The 16,680-nt window shown below is 66.1% G+C and overlaps 2 protein-coding genes across 3 annotated transcripts; both read right to left on the bottom strand.

Annotated features, from left to right (window-relative positions):
* Positions 1-1,117: 1,117 nt before the first annotated feature.
* AP1S1 (adaptor related protein complex 1 subunit sigma 1) lies at positions 1,118-6,176 on the bottom strand. 2 transcript variants are annotated; one of them, XM_053261747.1, is made up of 5 exons: positions 5,948-6,176; positions 4,118-4,296; positions 3,363-3,471; positions 2,322-2,465; positions 1,118-1,803 (listed from the first exon to the last, which is right to left on the bottom strand). In XM_053261747.1, the coding sequence occupies exons 1-5, from the start codon at positions 5,948-5,950 to the stop codon at positions 1,756-1,758; spliced, it is 483 nt and encodes a 160-aa protein (XP_053117722.1). In that variant the 5' UTR covers positions 5,951-6,176; the 3' UTR covers positions 1,118-1,755. The 2 variants fall into 2 exon arrangements, with proteins under 2 accessions (XP_053117722.1, XP_053117723.1); XM_053261748.1 differs by having other exon boundaries at positions 2,328-2,465; positions 5,948-6,169.
* A 780-nt stretch (positions 6,177-6,956) lies between these two features.
* SERPINE1 (serpin family E member 1) lies at positions 6,957-15,739 on the bottom strand. The gene is made up of 9 exons (XM_053261746.1): positions 15,608-15,739; positions 14,587-14,861; positions 13,594-13,827; positions 12,654-12,848; positions 12,198-12,396; positions 11,916-12,016; positions 11,158-11,244; positions 10,341-10,424; positions 6,957-9,078 (listed from the first exon to the last, which is right to left on the bottom strand). The coding sequence occupies exons 2-9, from the start codon at positions 14,858-14,860 to the stop codon at positions 9,041-9,043; spliced, it is 1,212 nt and encodes a 403-aa protein (XP_053117721.1). The 5' UTR covers position 14,861; positions 15,608-15,739; the 3' UTR covers positions 6,957-9,040.
* Between the last annotated feature and the right edge of the window lie 941 nt (positions 15,740-16,680).

Here is a 16,680-nt window from a genome sequence, read left to right on the forward strand (position 1 = left end):
CTACCTTCCGCCTCTGGGCCTGGGCTGTTAGAGGAAGGGCCAGGATCCTTTACAGGCCACTCAAGATGGGCAGTGGGGGACACACACCAATCTGCATGCGAGCCGGGCCTGTTTCGTGGAAGAGGCAGGCAGGCAGGCAGGCAGGCAGGCAGGCGCGTGGCCAGGGGCCCTGCCGCACCCCCAGCCCAGGAGCAGCCCCTCCGCGAGAGGGGCCGGAGCGGCGGAGCTTCTCACGGCCTGGCAGAGGAGATGGTCTGGCGGGCCGGCAAAGCCCAGAGCAGCAGCCGCCGCCGCCGCCGCCGCCGCCGCCGCCGCAGCAGCCCCCCACCCCAACTGCTCGGGGCGCGGCGCTTCAGCCTTCCAGGGCTTCCCGCAGCAGCAGCAGCAGCAGCAGCAGCGCCTCCAGCCCGGGCTGGCTGCCTCCCGTTGCTCCACCCGCCGCCAGGAAGAGCTCGAGGAGAGACTCTGCCTCTGCGCGGCTCGGTCTCCGGCGGCTGCTCCTCCTCCTCCTCTCCCCAGCGTCGCCCGCCCTGGTCGGCGAAGGCCCCTCGGGAGCTCCGGGCCGCCCCTGCAGGCTTCGGAGGGTTCGGCTCCAGCGCCACCAGGCAGAGAAGAGGCGCGCCTCCCCCACCCCGCCCCAGGACCGAGCCAAGGCGCTCTCGCGCACCATGCGGAGGCCGGAGGGGCGCGCGCGCACGCACGGCAGACAGGGCGGGCTCGCGCTGCCGCCGCCGCCGCCGCCCAGGGAAGCTGCTGCGGGCCCACCGCTCCGCCCCGAGGCCTACGCAAGCGGGGCCAAGCCCTCCCCTTCGTGAAGGCCGCCGCAGCTCCCAGGGCACGCGCGGGGAGACAGCGCCCCCCGCCCCCCACAGGCTTCTCCGCCGCCCTGGGAGCGGCTCCGCCGGAAACCCGCCCGCCCCCTTCTTCGATGCTGCAGCCGCCCCCCGCCGTTTCCAGGGCCGGCCCTCTCTGCGCCCCGCAGCGGGCGGGTGCCCCACTGGAGCGTCCCAGCAGGCTCCTCTTCCGCCGCCTGGGCTGCTGCGCAGGACAGTCCAGCCGCCCCTGGGGCAGCAGAGGGGGCGCCCCCTGCAAGAACCACCACGGCCAGGCCAGGGGCTTCCTTCCGCACAGGCTTTATTCCGAAACAGGGAAGACACACCCATTCCTGGGTCTGGAGAGGGACACAGCAGAACTCAGGCACCCCTGCGCGCGCACCCCTGCTCCCCCACGTTCAAAGGGCAGCTTCCTGGAGGGGGGGAGCCACAGCGGCCCCACTCCCCACACGGTGTGCCTAGGCTCGGCCTGGCTTGGGGGCTGGCCTCCAGCAGAGCACTGCACCCAGCGAGAAGAAAAGGCAGCCTGCCCCCGGGGTCTGTTGTATGCTGCCCGCCTGAGTGGGGGGGGGGCAGAAGAGCCACATTGCTGGTGTGAATAGATGGGCATGGAGTGATCTGGCGTGGTGGGCGAGGCAGGGCCGACCCAGGGCGGGGGGCAAAAGGCAGAGAGAAGAGCAAAGCCCTGGCCCCACCACCCGGGACCAGGGCTGGGAGGGGGGAGGGGCTCCCCAGCCCCCCAGCCGGCCCCAGGCCCCCCTCCCTGCAGAGGCTGCAGGGTTCAGCAATCACAGTCCAGTTCACGGGTCCCTCACAGCAGAGTCTGTGCGGCCCCCACAGCCGCTTACCCCACAGGGCAGCAGAGGGAGGGGGCAAGGGGCAGTGGGGGGAGACGGTCCGTGGTGCTCCAGCAGCCAGCCAGCTATGCCAGCCCCATCTCCTCCAGCACGCTTCGGGGCGACTCGTCCTCCTGCCGCAGGGAGAGAAAGCAGAGGCAGGTTCAGGAGGGGGCAGTCTGGGCCCCCCAAGGCTGCTGCTCAGGTCTGCTGACCCTTTGCCATGACAAGAGCAAGAAGCCCCAAGTGAGCAGAGTCTAGCTTCCCCCCTCGCAGCCCCACCCTGGCCTAAGCATGGCAGCGCCCCCCACCCCACCCCACCCCACTGTGGAGGGAGGGGCCAGGGGGGCAGAGGCACCTTCCTGCTGCTCCCCCCACCCCTGACACAGCATTCCTGCTGCCGCTGCCAGAGGCTGAGTGGCCCGTGCCAGCCAGCCAGCCGCAGAGAGCCAGGCTCAGCCAAGACAGCCCTGCAGCAGCTGACTCATGGGATGCACCAGAGCCCAGCCATGCTTCCGCCAGCAGCAGCAGCAGCCCCCCAGGGGCTGGTGGCCGGGCGGGGCCTCCAGGCGGCAGAACACCCTGGAGGGGCCCCACTGGTGCGGAACACCCTGACCCAGGGGGCATGCAGGACCCCCATGCAGGGCCCCACCTCTACCTCCTGCAAGAGGTCGGCCTGCTCGATGGCCTTCAGGACGCTCTTCTTGGAGGTGTCCTGCACCTCCCCCCCCATCAGGAACTCGTCCAGGATGAAGTAGGCCTTCTCGAAGTTGAAGATGATGTCCAGCTCACACACCTGGGGAGACCACACAGGAGGCCCCCGCTGTCAAGCCGGGACGCTGCAGCAGCAGCCCCGGCCCAGCCTATGCCCGGGATTTCCAATCCTGCCCACCTGGGAGACACAATTCCAAGAGGAGGGACTGTGGAGAGAAGAAGGCCTCTTCACTCCTGCTGCCCTCCAGGCGCGTCTCTCCCAGGAACCACAGGACTGAGATTTCCTCCTCTGCACACCCCTTGAGCAGGCTGCCTGCCTGCCTCATGAAAAGGCCGGGTATCAAGCTTCAAGGGACAAGGTCGCGGGGTGGGGGGGGCAGTAGGGGAGAGGAGGAGGAGAAACAAAGAGCTGCGGGCATTAGGAGCTGTAAGCTGGGGCAGCTGCCAAGGCCTCGTTAAGTCCAATTAGCAGCCACCCTGAGCGGGATTTCATGCTGGCAGGGGGCAGCGATGAGGGGCGTGTCAGTGCAAGCGGGCCTGTGCTAAGCTCCAGCTTAGCAGATCGGGGCAGGGGCAGAGATGAAGGCGTCAGCATTAATGCCAATGGGATCAGCTCTGGCTTTTGCCTTTCCTCCCCGCCAGCAGGCTGAGAGCCACAAACCTGCCCCATGAAGCCTTCACAAAGAGCAGCCCGGCCCAGCCCGGCCCAGCGGGACCCTGCAGACCCCGGACCCCGCTGCCTACAGGTGCCCAGGTGAGAAGCCCCGTCCTCCACTCCCCAGCGGGGTCACTGGAGTTGCTCAGCGAAGTCGGACTTTCTTCCCCAACCCCAGAGAGGTCGGAGCCTGCAGCCAGAGGGAAGCCCCCCCCCCCCCCCCACCGCCAGGCAAGCTCTTCGCGCCAAGGTGGGAGGCGTCTCTGCACACGCCCCTCCTCTCCCAGCTGCTGCTGAGGCTGCTGCTCTTGGGCTCACACTCACGCTGCCAAAGTACTTGTCCAGCAGCTCCACGTATCGATGGATCAGCTCCAGGGTGATGAGCTCGTTGTCCTGGCCCTCGATGGCGCAGCAGAAGTACAGGCTGGCGTACCTGGGCAGGGGAGAAGGGGCAGGCTCAGGGCTCCTCCGTCACCTGCCTGACCGCCCCCCCCCCCGGGCAGCCTGGGCACTCTCCGGCCGTGGCCCCCGGCAGAGAGGGAGGCACTCAGCCGGTAGGGCGGCACCTGCCTCCTTCAACACGCCTCCATGCCCGACCTCCCGAACTGGCTGAGGAGAGAAGGCCACGAGGGGAGGCTCCCAACCACACCAGGGAGGGGCCCAGAACCAGACGCTGTCGCCCCGCAGGGCTGGTTTTTAGGACAGCGCGGTGGGGGAGAGCACCCTCCCCAGCCCTTAAAGTTATCTCCCCAGCCCTTCAAACAGGCCGAACCGCCGGAATGTCAAACCGGCCCAGAGGTCCATAAAGGGCCTCCAAACCAGTTCTGTGCCCATCCCTAAACCACACCAGGAGAGGACTCTGCGGCAGGGAGCAGCGGACAGGAGAGAAGAGGACTGTGGGAAATGGCCCAAGGGAGCCCGTCTAGTCCAGCCGCCTGTTCCACACAGTGGCCCACCAGATGCCTCTGGAAGCCCACAGGCAAGAGGGGAGGGCAGGCCCTCCCTCCCTCCCTCCGGCTGCTGTGACTCCCCTGCCACTGGGACTCAGAGGCATCCGAGGGAGGGAGGGAGGGAGTCACCTTTTGTAGACCACTTTCAGGTCGCGCCACTCCAGGAAGCTGCACATCTTGGGCTTGCGGGCCAGCACCACCTGCATGAGCTCCCGCACCATCTTCTTCTTGTCCTTGTCCGAGGTGGCCAGGTACCATTTCTGGAGGCGCAGTTTCCCTTGCCGGCTGAACAGGAGCATGAACCGCATCTGGGGGGGCAGCAAGGCCATCGTGGCAGCAGCAGCAGGTTCCCAGGGGAGCCAAGGCAAGGCCCCGCTTGGCAAGCAGGGCCCTTCCTCCCAGCTGCAGCAGCAGCAGCAGGCGGCCCTCGCTCAAGGGCAGAGCATCTGCTGTGCATGCAGGAGGCCCCAGGCTCACCCCCCGGCAGGGCCGGGAGGGACTTCTGCCTGAAACCTTGGGAGGAGCCGCTGCCTGTCAGTGTCTAGAAGACTCAGCTAGATGGGCCAAGGGTCTGACCGGGTAGGAGGCAGCTTCCTCTGTGCCAAAGCACGCCAGGTCAGAGCCTGGGAGAGGCGCTGGGGAGGCCGAGATCTGCCTGCTGGCCCCTTCCTTAGAGGCCCCGGACTCCTGGGTCCCCTCCTCTTGCCCTGCCGGTTCTCAGCCTGGGCCTCACCCACAAAGCGCCCCTTCCCCAAATCAGTCCCAGTCCCACTTCGGTAGGCCACCAACTGTGGCTCACAAGGCCTCCCACGTCCTTGGCCCGCTTGCTTCCATTCCCAAATAACTTGGTTGCATCTCATCTAGGAAGCCTGGCTCTTCTGCTGGAGGAGTCCTGGCACCAGCTCCCCACCACCACCAGTGTGTGTGTGGGGTGGGGGGGGGCAGGGAGCCAAGCTGAACAATCCCCCCAAGGAAGAAGAAGAGTCACCCCGGAGCCTGGACAGATGAGCCCTGCCAAGGCACAGGGAAGCCCTGATGGCCAGGCAGGGCTAAGGGGTCTCGGAAAGAGGGCTTTGCACCACCCCCGCCCACTGCCCGCTGAGCCAGGAGGGGCCTCCTGAGGTGGGGGCTCTCTTCTCCCCGGCTGCTGGCATCTCTTTGGGGGCTCTCCCTGTTCTTCTTGCTAAGTCCACCCAAAGCCCTTTTCCCACTGAAGAGCAATATTCTAGCGGAGCTTAGGAACTTGGACCAGGGCCTGCCCAGCGAGGACACCCTCCTGGTCCCACACAGGCGGCAGGAGCACCGGCATTCACACACACACACACCCCAGTCGCGGGGGCTGCTTTCCACACGCCAAGAGCTCCTGGCCTTGCCAGCCAATTCTGCCGCTTCTCTCCTCCCCCCCCCCCGCCGCCCCACACAATGTGGAAGCGGCTGAGCCGCCAGGCACCCCCAAGCAGGCTCCCCCCACCCTAGGCGGCAGGCCCGGGGGCGCGCCTCCACCCCCCCCCGCACCCCCCGCGACGCTTCTGGGCAGACCAGTTTGCCAGGAAGTTGCGAGCATCCCGGCAGGGCGGAGGCGGCGGCAAGAGCAGCAGCCGGGGGCAGGAGGCGAGCCCCCTCCCCAGCCAGCCCCCCCCGCGGGAGCAAAGCCCCCCCTCACAGGGAGAGGGTGGGGGGGGCTCAGCGGAGCAGCCTCCGGCGCGAGCTTCTGGGCAAGGGGCGACTGCGCCCCCCATCTCCGCCCCTGCTCCGGAGGGTCCCGGGCGGGCGCCAGCCCCCGCTCCCGGCACCCTTCCGGGGAGGGCAGCTGCCTGCTCCTCTGCACATGCTCAGGGGCCCGGGGGCGGCGGGGCAGGCCCGGAAGCGACACCCCAGGGCCCAGGACCGGAAGCGGCTCTGCCATGTGGTTGCCCGGCGGGGGGGGGGCGCTCCCCCTGGGGCGGGGCCTGGGCTCACCATGGTGGCGGCGTGTCCCTCGCGGGCCCCCGTCCGTCCCTCCGGGCCCCTCGCTCGCTGCTCGCTCTTCCGCCTTCTGCCCGAACCTGCCCAGGTGCCGCCTGGCTGGGCCCCGCCTCCCGTGGCCGCGCATGCGCCGAGCCCATCCGGAACTGGGCGCGGGGTGGAGGCGGGCGCCCACTCCCCGTGGCAACGAGGAGGAGAGAGCCGTGGGTCGAGGCCGTCGCTATGGCAACGGGGAGGAAGCAAGGCGGTTGCCCAGAGGACGGGTGGGCGGGGCGAAGCAAGGAACTGGCGGGCGGGGTTGCCCTGGCGACGAGAAAGGCGCGGGTGGCGGCGGAATCCCCGCCCCGTGACGTCACCCGAGAAGTTGTGCGGGGAAGGGGACGAGGCCTTCTCCATAGGGTTCTGCGGAACTCCCTGCCACAAGGCGGCGCGAGCTTTAGAGTGGGAAGAGACAAATCCGTGGAGGAGGAAAGATGTCTCAACGGGTGATAGACTTGGTGGCTATTTGGAACCTCAGTGTGCAGGAACAGTCTACCTCCGGGGGCGGTAGCAGCAGGGCAGGGCTTCTGTCTTTGTGCCCACCAGGGCGTTTCCCTTGGGGGCATCTGGGTGGCCACGGTGGGAGAGCAGGATGTCGGATTGCCGCCCCCCCCCCGCCCCGACCTTGTCTCACCCAGCAGTCAGGAAGCAGGCCCTACTGGTGCTGGCATGGTGAGGATGGGGCCTGCCCCCCTCCTGTACTGAGGGGGCATCACTGGGCAGAACTCTGGGGCACTGGCGATGACTGGAGATCAGCCCCCCCAGGCCACCCCGTGATCTCGATTCGGTCGTATAAATCAGGATCTGGGTAGCAGAGGGTGGGTGGGTGGGGGGATGGAATTGAGCCCCAGCGCCTCTCCTTTGGGAAATCCAGCCCTGCTGGTTGCAGTGTGTGTGTGTGTGTGTGTGTGTGTGTTGGGGGCTGAGAGCAACAGTGGGCGGAATGAAACACCTTCAAGGCTGCTTCGTAGTGCTGGTGTTTTTAATTCCATATCAAAAGTAGAATACAAAGGATAAATATCCTCTCTCCCCACCCCCATATATAGCTATATTTCTATATACACACACGTCAAGTTCCTGTACAGCTTCTGAAAGAAGACGCTCCCCATCTGAGCAGAGCGAGCTCTCCTTCTACCTCCTGGGCGCCAGGGCCGGCTTGGGAGTTGTCCACCCTCTTCCCCTCCCAGGGAGGGACACACCCGGAAATGGCTCTAGAAGATGATCTCCGGCAAGGGCAGGGAGGGGGGGGTGGGCCTGAGCCTGGCTCAGCTGCGCCTGGCCCCGGGGCCTCAAGTCAGGCCTCTGGCACTGGAGCTGCTCTCACCAAGGACAGATTGGCCACAAAAATGGCCCCCCAATGGCCAGCCAGTTTCAGGCTCATCTGACACGGAGCTTCCTGCATCCGGGTTGGGGGAGATTTCCCAGCAATGGGCACAGCAAGTGCCCAGCCCTCCCTTCCTAGGAACAGGAGACAGACGGAGAGCTGGCCCACCGGAGACTCTCCAGCTGCCATAAGACTACAATCCCCATCATGCCCAGCTGCGACGTACTGTGGCTGGGCATGATGAGCGTTGTACTCCAACAGCAACTCCGGGGCCCGCCCCACCTCCCCACCACCGCCCCACGGTGGGTGCCAAAGGGTCAGGGCCAGTTTTGCAGCAGGAGCATTTTCCTGGATCTCCATCAAGGGCACAGCCTTTACCTGGTGGGACGGCCGTGAGCAGAGCCCCCACCTCCCAGCAAACCCCTTGGGCCCTCTGCGGGGAAAGAGCCACAGCCAGCACCCATTTGCACAAGTCAGCCGTTCCAGCGCCAGTCGAGAGTCAACTGGACATGGCTCTGCCAAAAGGGCAGGAACTCCGGGGACCCTTTCGGAGTCATTCCCAAAATGTCCGTGCGCGGCAGGAAGGGGGCTGCAACCCCCCTTCCGAGAGCAGCCCAGCTGCCTAAGACCTTGCTGAAGACGGGGCCTCCGGAACGGTTAGGGTGAAGTCTGCTGGCCTCTGGCACAGCTCCTGCCTCCTTTCAGTGGCTGGGGCGGCCAAGAATGTCCCGAGGGCCAGCACGACTGAAGCCACTGGGCTGCTGGCACATGCCGCGATGCTTCGACATCACCACAGATTGCAGAGACCCGAAATGTTGCCTTGGGAGGCCAGGAGGGCGTTCGCCTCCTGGTGGCGCCGTGGTCCTCTCTGGCTCCTTCGCATCTGCTCCTGCGCTTTGGCGAGTGTGCATTCACAGGCCCCAGAGGTCTTCGGGGAGGGGGCACCCTCTCCCTGCTGCTGGCCTTCCAGCCTCCTCTTCCCCACCTCAGCGCATCTGATGAAGTGCCGGAAGAGGCCAGGGCGATGCTGACTGCCCTTTGCTGGGTTTTGCCTTGAGAGGGCAGAAGGATGCCGAGTGCTGGTCGTCCTCCGTCTGTCCCTCTCCAGTGGGGAACCAGAAGCTGGGGAGACCCCCCTCCAAGGGACTGGTACCACCCTTTGCTCACAAGACACAGACATACATTGCCACCCAAAGGGGAAGGGCCTGTTCCTCCCGACATACACACATCACCTGCTCAGATAAGCATACATTTAAGGCACTAGTCCTGACTGTGCAGAGTCCCAGCCCAGCATGAGGCAGGGAAAAGCATCCGGGGCTCCGGCCTCAGAAAACTCTGCTGCCAGCCCACCCCGCCGTCATCTGCTGCCTGCTGCCTCCAGTGGTCCTTGAAGGGCCTTCTGTCCGTGAAGAGACCGAAGACCCTGTCGGCCTGCACCTCGAGCCCCTTCCAGCTGCCGGTGGGGACTTCTGGCCCAGGCCAGACCACTCCTGCGGGAGGCAGAGCAGCGGCCAGCTCCTGCCCAGGCCAAGGAAGCCCGAGGAGGAAAGCTCTCGCGGGCCAGGAGCTCCCCGGCGGGTGAAGAGGTGGGTGGCGGCCCTCTCCCAGGAGCGGCTGGCCGGCCAGGCCTCCCTGGAGGACAGAAGGGCAGCCGCAGGCCGAAGGGCTTCCTCCCGCCCCAGAGAGAGGCCGGTCTTCGGAGCGGGGTGCGGTGGGGGAGGCACTCAGGGCTCCATGACCTGCCCCATGAAGAGGAGGGTGCCTGCAAGAGGGAGCAGAAGGGAGGAGATGAGTGCACTGGACTTGAGCACCAGGAGCCTCAAGACATCCAGCCTCACAGGACTGTTGTGATGAAGGAGACGGGTGTCGCTACCCTTGAGCAGAGGCCGGGTTCAAATTCGCTGCCCCCCCCCCCCCCGTGCCAGCCTCTCCCTCCCCATTTCCTTCATTCTCTCCCTCACTCCAAGGGGCAGCCAAGGCGAGGGGTCAACATGGGCCTCCCTAGCTACGCCCCGATGAAGGGCAAGAGAAGTGGCAAAAATCGTTCCTCTCCGGAAGGAGGGAAGCATACAGAGAAGCCGCAGCGGCCCTGGACAAAGAGGGGCCGAGGCTGCTGCAGAGGAGGTGGCGAGAGACAAGGCAGACTGCAGGGGTGCCAGAGCAGCGGGGGGGGGCAGGCCCCCACCTCTGGCTTGTGGGCTTCCCCGAGGCCTCTGGTGGGGGGCCACTGTGTGAGGCAGGAGGCGGGACTAGATGGGCCTCCTTGGGCCTGATCCCGCAGGGCTGGTCCTCTGTTCTTCGGGACAGCTGCTGGGACCGGCCTCACGCGTTAAGAGGAGTCCCCAAGGCGTCGCAGGGAAACATTTCCCCAGGGGGTGTTTAGATCCAGACCAGTTTGCTGTGCAGCCTCTGGTTTCGCTGAAGCAGGTTGGGGAGATCCATTAAACAGAGAGACCAGCAGCTGGTCTTTTGCCTTCTGTTGCGTGCAAAGATGTTTGCTTCTCATGAAGGGCTCCGAAGGACCGGCCACCCCAGAGCCAACCACAAGGGGGCGCACGTGCATGCCAGGGACCGCAAAGCCCCCAAACACTATTACGGGGTGATGATGTGGGAAGAAAGCGGGGTGTGCAAATGGCGTCCACACATGTGCGCCCACCATGTGGGTGCCAGAGCCATGTGTGGGTCCTTGGGACAAGCGCCATCCCAGCAGGAAGCTGCGTGGGGCAGCGGAGAGCAAGGGAGGACCTGATCTCCTCCTCCTGAAAGATCCCACTCACCACTCGCTGCCCTACTCAGTGGCACCGAACCTGTACGTGGACCTCGGCCTGTGCACATCCCTACTCTGCAGATGTGGGTGGAATGGGCTCTAGGGTGCAAGTGGGTCACACAAGATAGACCACTGCCCCCGAAGTGGCAGGGATGTGGCCTGGACATCTTGTACAGCAGTGGCGGGGGGGGGGGGAGTGACGAAGGACATCAGCAAGGCAAGCAGAGAGGCCCCTCCTGGGCCCAAGTGGCTCTTACCGGTGGGATTGTGCCTCAGCACGAAGAGGAAGGGCCTGTCCATCACGATCTCCAAAGGAGCCATCCGGGAGTAGATGACCGCAGCTGAAGGGAAGGAGCAAGGGCCGTTTTCCAGGGCTGCAGCAGGTGTCGCAAAGTGGGCAGCAGCAGCCCCCCCCGCCCCAGACATGCTGGAGGACACCATGCCCGCTCCTCCCACCCACACTGACGCAGGCTGAGAGCGCCCTTTTCCTTCCAGCAGACGGTGAGGAGCCAGAGTGTGTTTGCAGGGGGCAGGGAACCCCAGGGGGGCGCTTGCCCATTGCGCCCTCAGAGCAGGATCCCCGGGTCAGAGGCGTAGCGGGAGTCCGCATCAGAAACCAAACTCCCGGGGGCCCAGCTCCAGCCTGCCAGGTGCCCGTGGAAGCCGGGCTCCTCCCCAGTCCCGACAGGTCTCTCTCTTGGGTGCCTCCCCCGCCCCAGATATGCTGGCTGGTGTGCGCTGCTGTAATACAGCACTGAATGGGGCCTTGCGCTTGAGGGGCGCTTCCGTCAAGATGCTCAGAAGGGCCCCCTGGCGGAGGCCTTGCGACAGGCCGTGAAGCTAAATCCTTGGCTAGAGACACCACTCGGCATCTCCCCATCATCTGCTGGCGGACCCTTTTCTTGCCCTCTTGGACTGGGGGGGGGGGCTGGCCAGTTCCTCTCCCCCTGCATCCAGCGCAGCAGCCTGTCAACAGTGGCTGGGGGGGACCCTGGGGACCAGCGTGCTAGGAGGAGCCACAACAGGGTGGGGCGGAGCCCCCTCCACCACAGCCCCTCCCACTGCGGCACCCACCTGTGGCAGAGGAGGCCTCTGTCCCGCTTTCATGGACGTCAATCTTCACCTTCTGCAGTGCCTGCGCCACGAAGAGCGACTCGCGGTCTGGAAAGAGGGCAAGCAGGCTGTGAGTGGGGAAGGGGGAGGTCAGAGGGGCAACCAGGGCGGGGAGGGGTGGGGGCTGCTGGCGGGCCGAGCTGGAGGAGGAGTGGCTGCAGACGGGGCTCCCCCCACGGCCAGATGGGAGGGAGGGGGCAAGCTGAACCAACGGGATCTCTTGCAGCAGGGCACACCCGGCACCCTCGGCACTCCGGCAAGCCGCTCCCTCCCAGCCTCAGCTGCAATATGGGGAGGACAAGATCCATTCGCCCTGCAGGCAAGAGGCACGTCTGGAGGAGCACAGGCTGAGCACTCCTGCTCGAAGACCGCACAAGGGAAGAGCTTGCCACACGCAAGAAGAAGCACTCGGCAAAGGCCAGGGATCCGGAGCGATCCAGAGAGGCCCGTCCCTATGCACGGCACGGCACAGCAAAGCACCAAAGGAATGCTCCCTGCCCCGAGAGGCTTACAGTGCAGAAGCGGGCACAGGGCAGCAGGTGTCAGCTAGAGGGCAATGCGGGAAGGAGAGGCCGATGCTGCCGCCCCTTTCCCCCAAGACGCGGGAGGAAAAGAGGCTGGCCGGGGGCCCCTGGGAGGCGGCAGAGAAGGGGGCATGGACTCGGGAGGCAAGAGGAGGAGGAGGAGGAGGAGGAGGAGGAGGAGGAGGAAGGACTGACCGCAGAGGCTGCTGAAGTCGGCCACGCTGGAATCAAACATGTCCTTCATGCCCAGGGTCTCCAGAGGCAGGCGCAGGTCAGCTTCGCTCTCCAGGGAGAATCTGGGGGGGGGGAGAGGGAGCTCAGAGGGGGCTTCCTCGGAGGGCCTCGGTGAAGCCCCCCGGCTGGCCCTGCCGGGCCCCTCCCCTCCCCTCCCCTCCCCCCACCCCACCCCACCCCACCCCACCCCACCCCACCCCACCCCCACCGACCCCTGCTGGGCTTCCAAGCCGAGGGACCTACCTGGGCAGCACCAGGAGCCGCGCGGCCCCCGTCATGTTGCTCTTCCAGTCTGCCACCAGCTGGGCGCTGAGGAGGGCGCTGAGGGTGGCGAGGGGGGCCTCCCTCTCAAAGGGAGCTGCCACAAACATGCTGAGCGCCTCCCCCTGGTAGGGCAGCTCAATGACATCGTACTCCACTTGCTCCGGGGTGGAGAATTCACCTGGGGAGGGGGGCAGAGAAAGAGGACAGTCCGGCTCACCCACTCTGGCTTCGGCCCGCCCCTGCACGTGCCCCTCCAGTCAGCTCGCCCCCCCCGCTTTGCTTCACAGCTGCCGGCACACCCAGCCACTCCCCCCACCCCAAAGCTTTGGGCCCCTCCCTGACCAGCAGGTTACTCGGCCGCGAGAGACAGGCCCTCTGCACATGCTCTCAAGGGGGCTGCCGCCCGCGACAGGGCAGCCTGGGGCCGCTGCTCACCATAGTTGAACTTGGCATACTGCTCCATCATGGGGACCGAGACGGTGTTGCCCCCCAGCTTGTGGAAGAGGCGCTGGCGAGTGGCTTTCTCGGGGAAGGGCAGGCTCCAGCGGCCCTGGAAGTGGATGGCGTTCACCAGCACCAGGCGGGTCATCTGGTCCAAGGCCCCCTCCCGCAAAAAGTCCTGGATCATGCCTGGAATGGAGCCGCCACCGTGACAATCTGGAGAGGACCCAGGAGTCCTGGTGCCCCCCTGCCCTCTCGGGCACCCACAGGGCCTCCCCCCATCCTTCACCCTTGAGCCTGGGCTCCAGCCCCTCCCTGCCCTGAGGTTTCTGTGGGCCGTTCTTCTGCCAAGCGGACCCAGGAACCCTCCCTCTAAGTCCACCAGATCTGCCCCAAAGAAGGCCTATCCAGAAGGGCCTTTCTGCTGGATTGGGCCCATGTGGCTCCCTCTGGGCCAGCTGCTTCCCATGGGGGCCAGCCAGGTACTCAAGCAGGAGCTGTCCTTTGCTGCCTCCCAGCACAGAGCGCTCAGCAGCATACTGCCTCTGAACATGGAGGTTCCATCTATCGGTCAGCACTAGTAGGCATTAACAGACCTCTCCTCCTCTTGGATGTCCATAAACCTGTGTTTATAAAGCTCCCTTAGCCCACAAACATCACCACACAGTGGTGGCATCTGGTGGGCCACTGTGTGAAACAGGATGCTGGACTAGATGGGCCGTGGGCCTGATCCAGCAGGGCTGTTCTTATGTGGCAGGGAGTTCCGCCAATTAGATCCTACTGACTCCATCTCCCCATCCCTTTCCTAGTCCAGGCTCCCACAGTCCCACGCTCTCGCCCACTAGGGCATCCCAACCCCGCCCCCCCCAACCCCCCCTGCTGCAACTGACAAGGCTCCCCTGCCTCCTCCCAGGCTGCCAGGCGCTGCTCTCACCTTTCGTGTGCTGCTGCACCCAGTCGTTGATGATGCGGCGAGCCCGCTCGCTCTCCGTGAAGTTCACCTGCTTGACCATCTGGTGGAACAGCCGGTGGAACCTCGGCATGAAGCCTGGGGCCAGCTCCAGGTCCCGCTGGACAAAGATGGCATCTGCGGTGTCCACCACGTCCTCGTTCCTCGGGTCCGTCAGCGCCTTCTGCAGCCGCCGCAGGGCTCGGGGAACGCCCCATTCTGCAAGGAGGAAGGCAGGAAAGGGTCACCGGCGCCGTGGACTGGAACCCAGGGGCAGACGGGCTCTGAAGGGCGCGCAGTGGGGAGGCACGCCTTCCAAGGAGAGCGCAGGGCGCGGGTGCCAGGGACAACCCCTCCCCCACCGCCCAGCACCCTTGAGGAGGGCGCCGGTTCATCCTCCGAGCACACAGGGAGGGCGGAGGAGGGAACAGTGAGCACCCCGTGAGGTCTCTTCATCATGGCTCTGTCTGTCACCAGCACGGACTGGCAGCAGCAGGGACTCGGGCAGAGAAGGGTCCCTTCCCCAACCTGCTCACACAGGTTTCCCAGGCCACAGGAGGAGAGGCCTCGCTCGCAGGGAAGTGGGCCAGTTTTCACGTTCTGCAGAGTTTACAAATAGTAGGGATTTCCTTCTGTTTCAGGCCATCTCGACGCAGGCAGGCCTCCGTGGCTCTGGCACCAAGAATCCCCGGAGTCTCAGGCCAGAGCCAGACTCTCCCCCGCCCCATCACAAGCAGGGCGGCCACTTTCCCACCATGACTGCAAGCCTGACGCGGGGATGCTGCTGCTGCTGCTGCGGCTGCAGGGTGCCCAGGAGCTCCACCGGCGGCGGCGGCTCCCAAATTCACTTCCAAGCCTGGGAGGGATGCTGAGCCTGAGAGCGCGGAAGGGCCATTGCCTGGGCAGCAGCCGTGTGGGGGGGGGGGGTGCCTCCGCCCAGAAGCCCCGCCCCCCGCCGCGCGCCCCCGCGGTCCTCACCGTTCACGTCAAAGGCCATGGCTTCTTGGATCTGGCGCCGCGTCTCTCCCGCGGCCGTCATCTGCAGCATCGCCAAGACCGAAGCGACGCCGTAAGGCGAGAAGGCCACGTTCCGGTCCTTGGAGGCCTTCACCACCTCCTGGAACACCTTCACGCCGAAGTCGGTGGAGAGCCTGGCCACGCGGGCCACGCCAGGGGCGGGAGGGGACCCCGCGGGGGCGGCCTGAGAAAGGGCCACGCAGGCCACGGCGGCGGCGGCGAGGAGAAGCTGCATCCTGGAGGAGGAGGAAGGAAGGAGAGGAGACCACCTCAGACGTCCAGCCAAGCGCCCAGAGGACCGGGGCCTGGGAGGAGATCGAAGGGGCGGCGGAAGGAAGGCGGACCCGCCGGCCCGCCGCTGCTGCTGCAGCCAGACGCGGAGTTAGACGTGACGACCCCGTCCCCCGAGGGCGGCTCCGCTCAGTCAGGAGGTCGAGCTCGGCTGCAGCGGCCGCCCCTGGATTCTGCAAACGGCTGCCGCGGCGGCGGCGGCGGCTTCTGAGGCAGCTTGGAGACGCCTCCCCTCCCTGCTTTTTGGCCTTTTGGTTTTGGTGGCGGTGGACCTCGAAAGAGCGGCCGCTGGAAACTCCTCCCGTGGGCCGCGGAGGCCTGGAGGGGGGCGGCGGGCGGGCGGGCGGGCGGGCGAGGGTCGGCTCGCCTCCGGATCCGGGTTCGATGAGGACCCCGGCGCCAGCCATCGCCAGCGCGAGAGGGCCGCGAGCGGCAGGGCAGGCTGGGCGGCCGGCGAGGAGGCACCGCGTGCCCTGCGTGCTGCTGGGGCCGACCGGGGGCGGGGCGCGCGCTGGGTTGGGCAGCTTCATCCGCCGCCGCCCACCCAAGAGCCGCACCGCGCCCAAGAAGGAGGAGAGGCGGTTGGCGGCAGACGCGTGTCGCGGGGTCCCGAAGTGCGTGGCTGCCAGCAGGGCCGCCGCCGAGACAAGCGCCAGTGCCGGCCCGGGAGCAGGGCGGCGCTCGGGCTTACCTGTTGCGTGCGGAGGCTGCGGGTTCTGCCGGGCTAGCCGGGCGCTCGCCTCCTTTTATGCGCGCCGCCCCCGCCCGCCGGCCAGGAAGCCGCGATGAAGTCACTCGCTGCCCGCCGCCGGGGCCGGGCCGGGCCTCCCCCTGCCCGCCGCGGCCCGGGCTGAGTAAACCACCGTCCCTGCACGCAGCAGCCCGGCCCCCTCCTGAATCAGCGGCAGTGGGAGGCTCCTCCTCCGGGGACCTGCTGCTCTCCCTCCGCGGCGCCCCCACCACGCCTGCTGCTGCTGCTGCTGCCCCCCCCCCAGGAGCAGCTGTGCGCGGCCTCGGCGCTTGCCGACTCCCAGGACCGGCCAGCCGTCGCCGGGGACTCTTGACCGCTTGAAGGGCTGCGGCGGAGCCTGCCAAGGATCGCTGCCGTCGGGTCTCCGGGCACCCGCCAGAGGCCTCGCAGCAGGTTGGCTCTGGGCGGCAGCAGAGCCTGGAGGGAGGCGGCCGGAGGAGCAAGGCCGGCCAGTGAGAGGGCACCCCCCCACAGGCCCCCGCGGAGCCCCACCACCTGGCTGGTTAGGGGGCCTGAGCCCAGCGTAAGAGAGAGGCGCACCCGTGGCGGGGAGAAGAAGAGGCAACCCTTGGGACTCTTCCCCCCCACACACACACACACGCACAGCCAGCACCACTAGCCATCACTTGCCTTGGGGAGGGCATTCCCTTCCCCGTGGTGGGGGTTAGTCGAGGATTGCCAGCAGGGCCGGCTCTGGGGGATCTGGCGCCCTGATGCAACATTCTGTTGAGCGCCCCCCACCCCAGCTATAGTAAAAAATGAAAAATCAAAATAAATACAATTAGTGTGTATTCAAAATTTTACTTAATTATGTACATAATATGTATATAATATAATTATAATTATATTACTCCTATACTTAAAAAGAGCTATTTGGCTACCAATACGCTTCTGGGCAAAATACAAGGTGCTGGTTATAATCTATAAAGCCCTACACAGCTTAAGCCCTGGTTATTTAAGATAATGGAGCAGTCTTGGCGAGAAAAAGAGAGCGTTCCAGAGGTCCCCGTCCT

Source organism: Hemicordylus capensis, chromosome 6 (genome assembly GCF_027244095.1).
Source record: "Hemicordylus capensis ecotype Gifberg chromosome 6, rHemCap1.1.pri, whole genome shotgun sequence".
NCBI classification, from domain to species: domain Eukaryota; kingdom Metazoa; phylum Chordata; class Lepidosauria; order Squamata; family Cordylidae; genus Hemicordylus; species Hemicordylus capensis.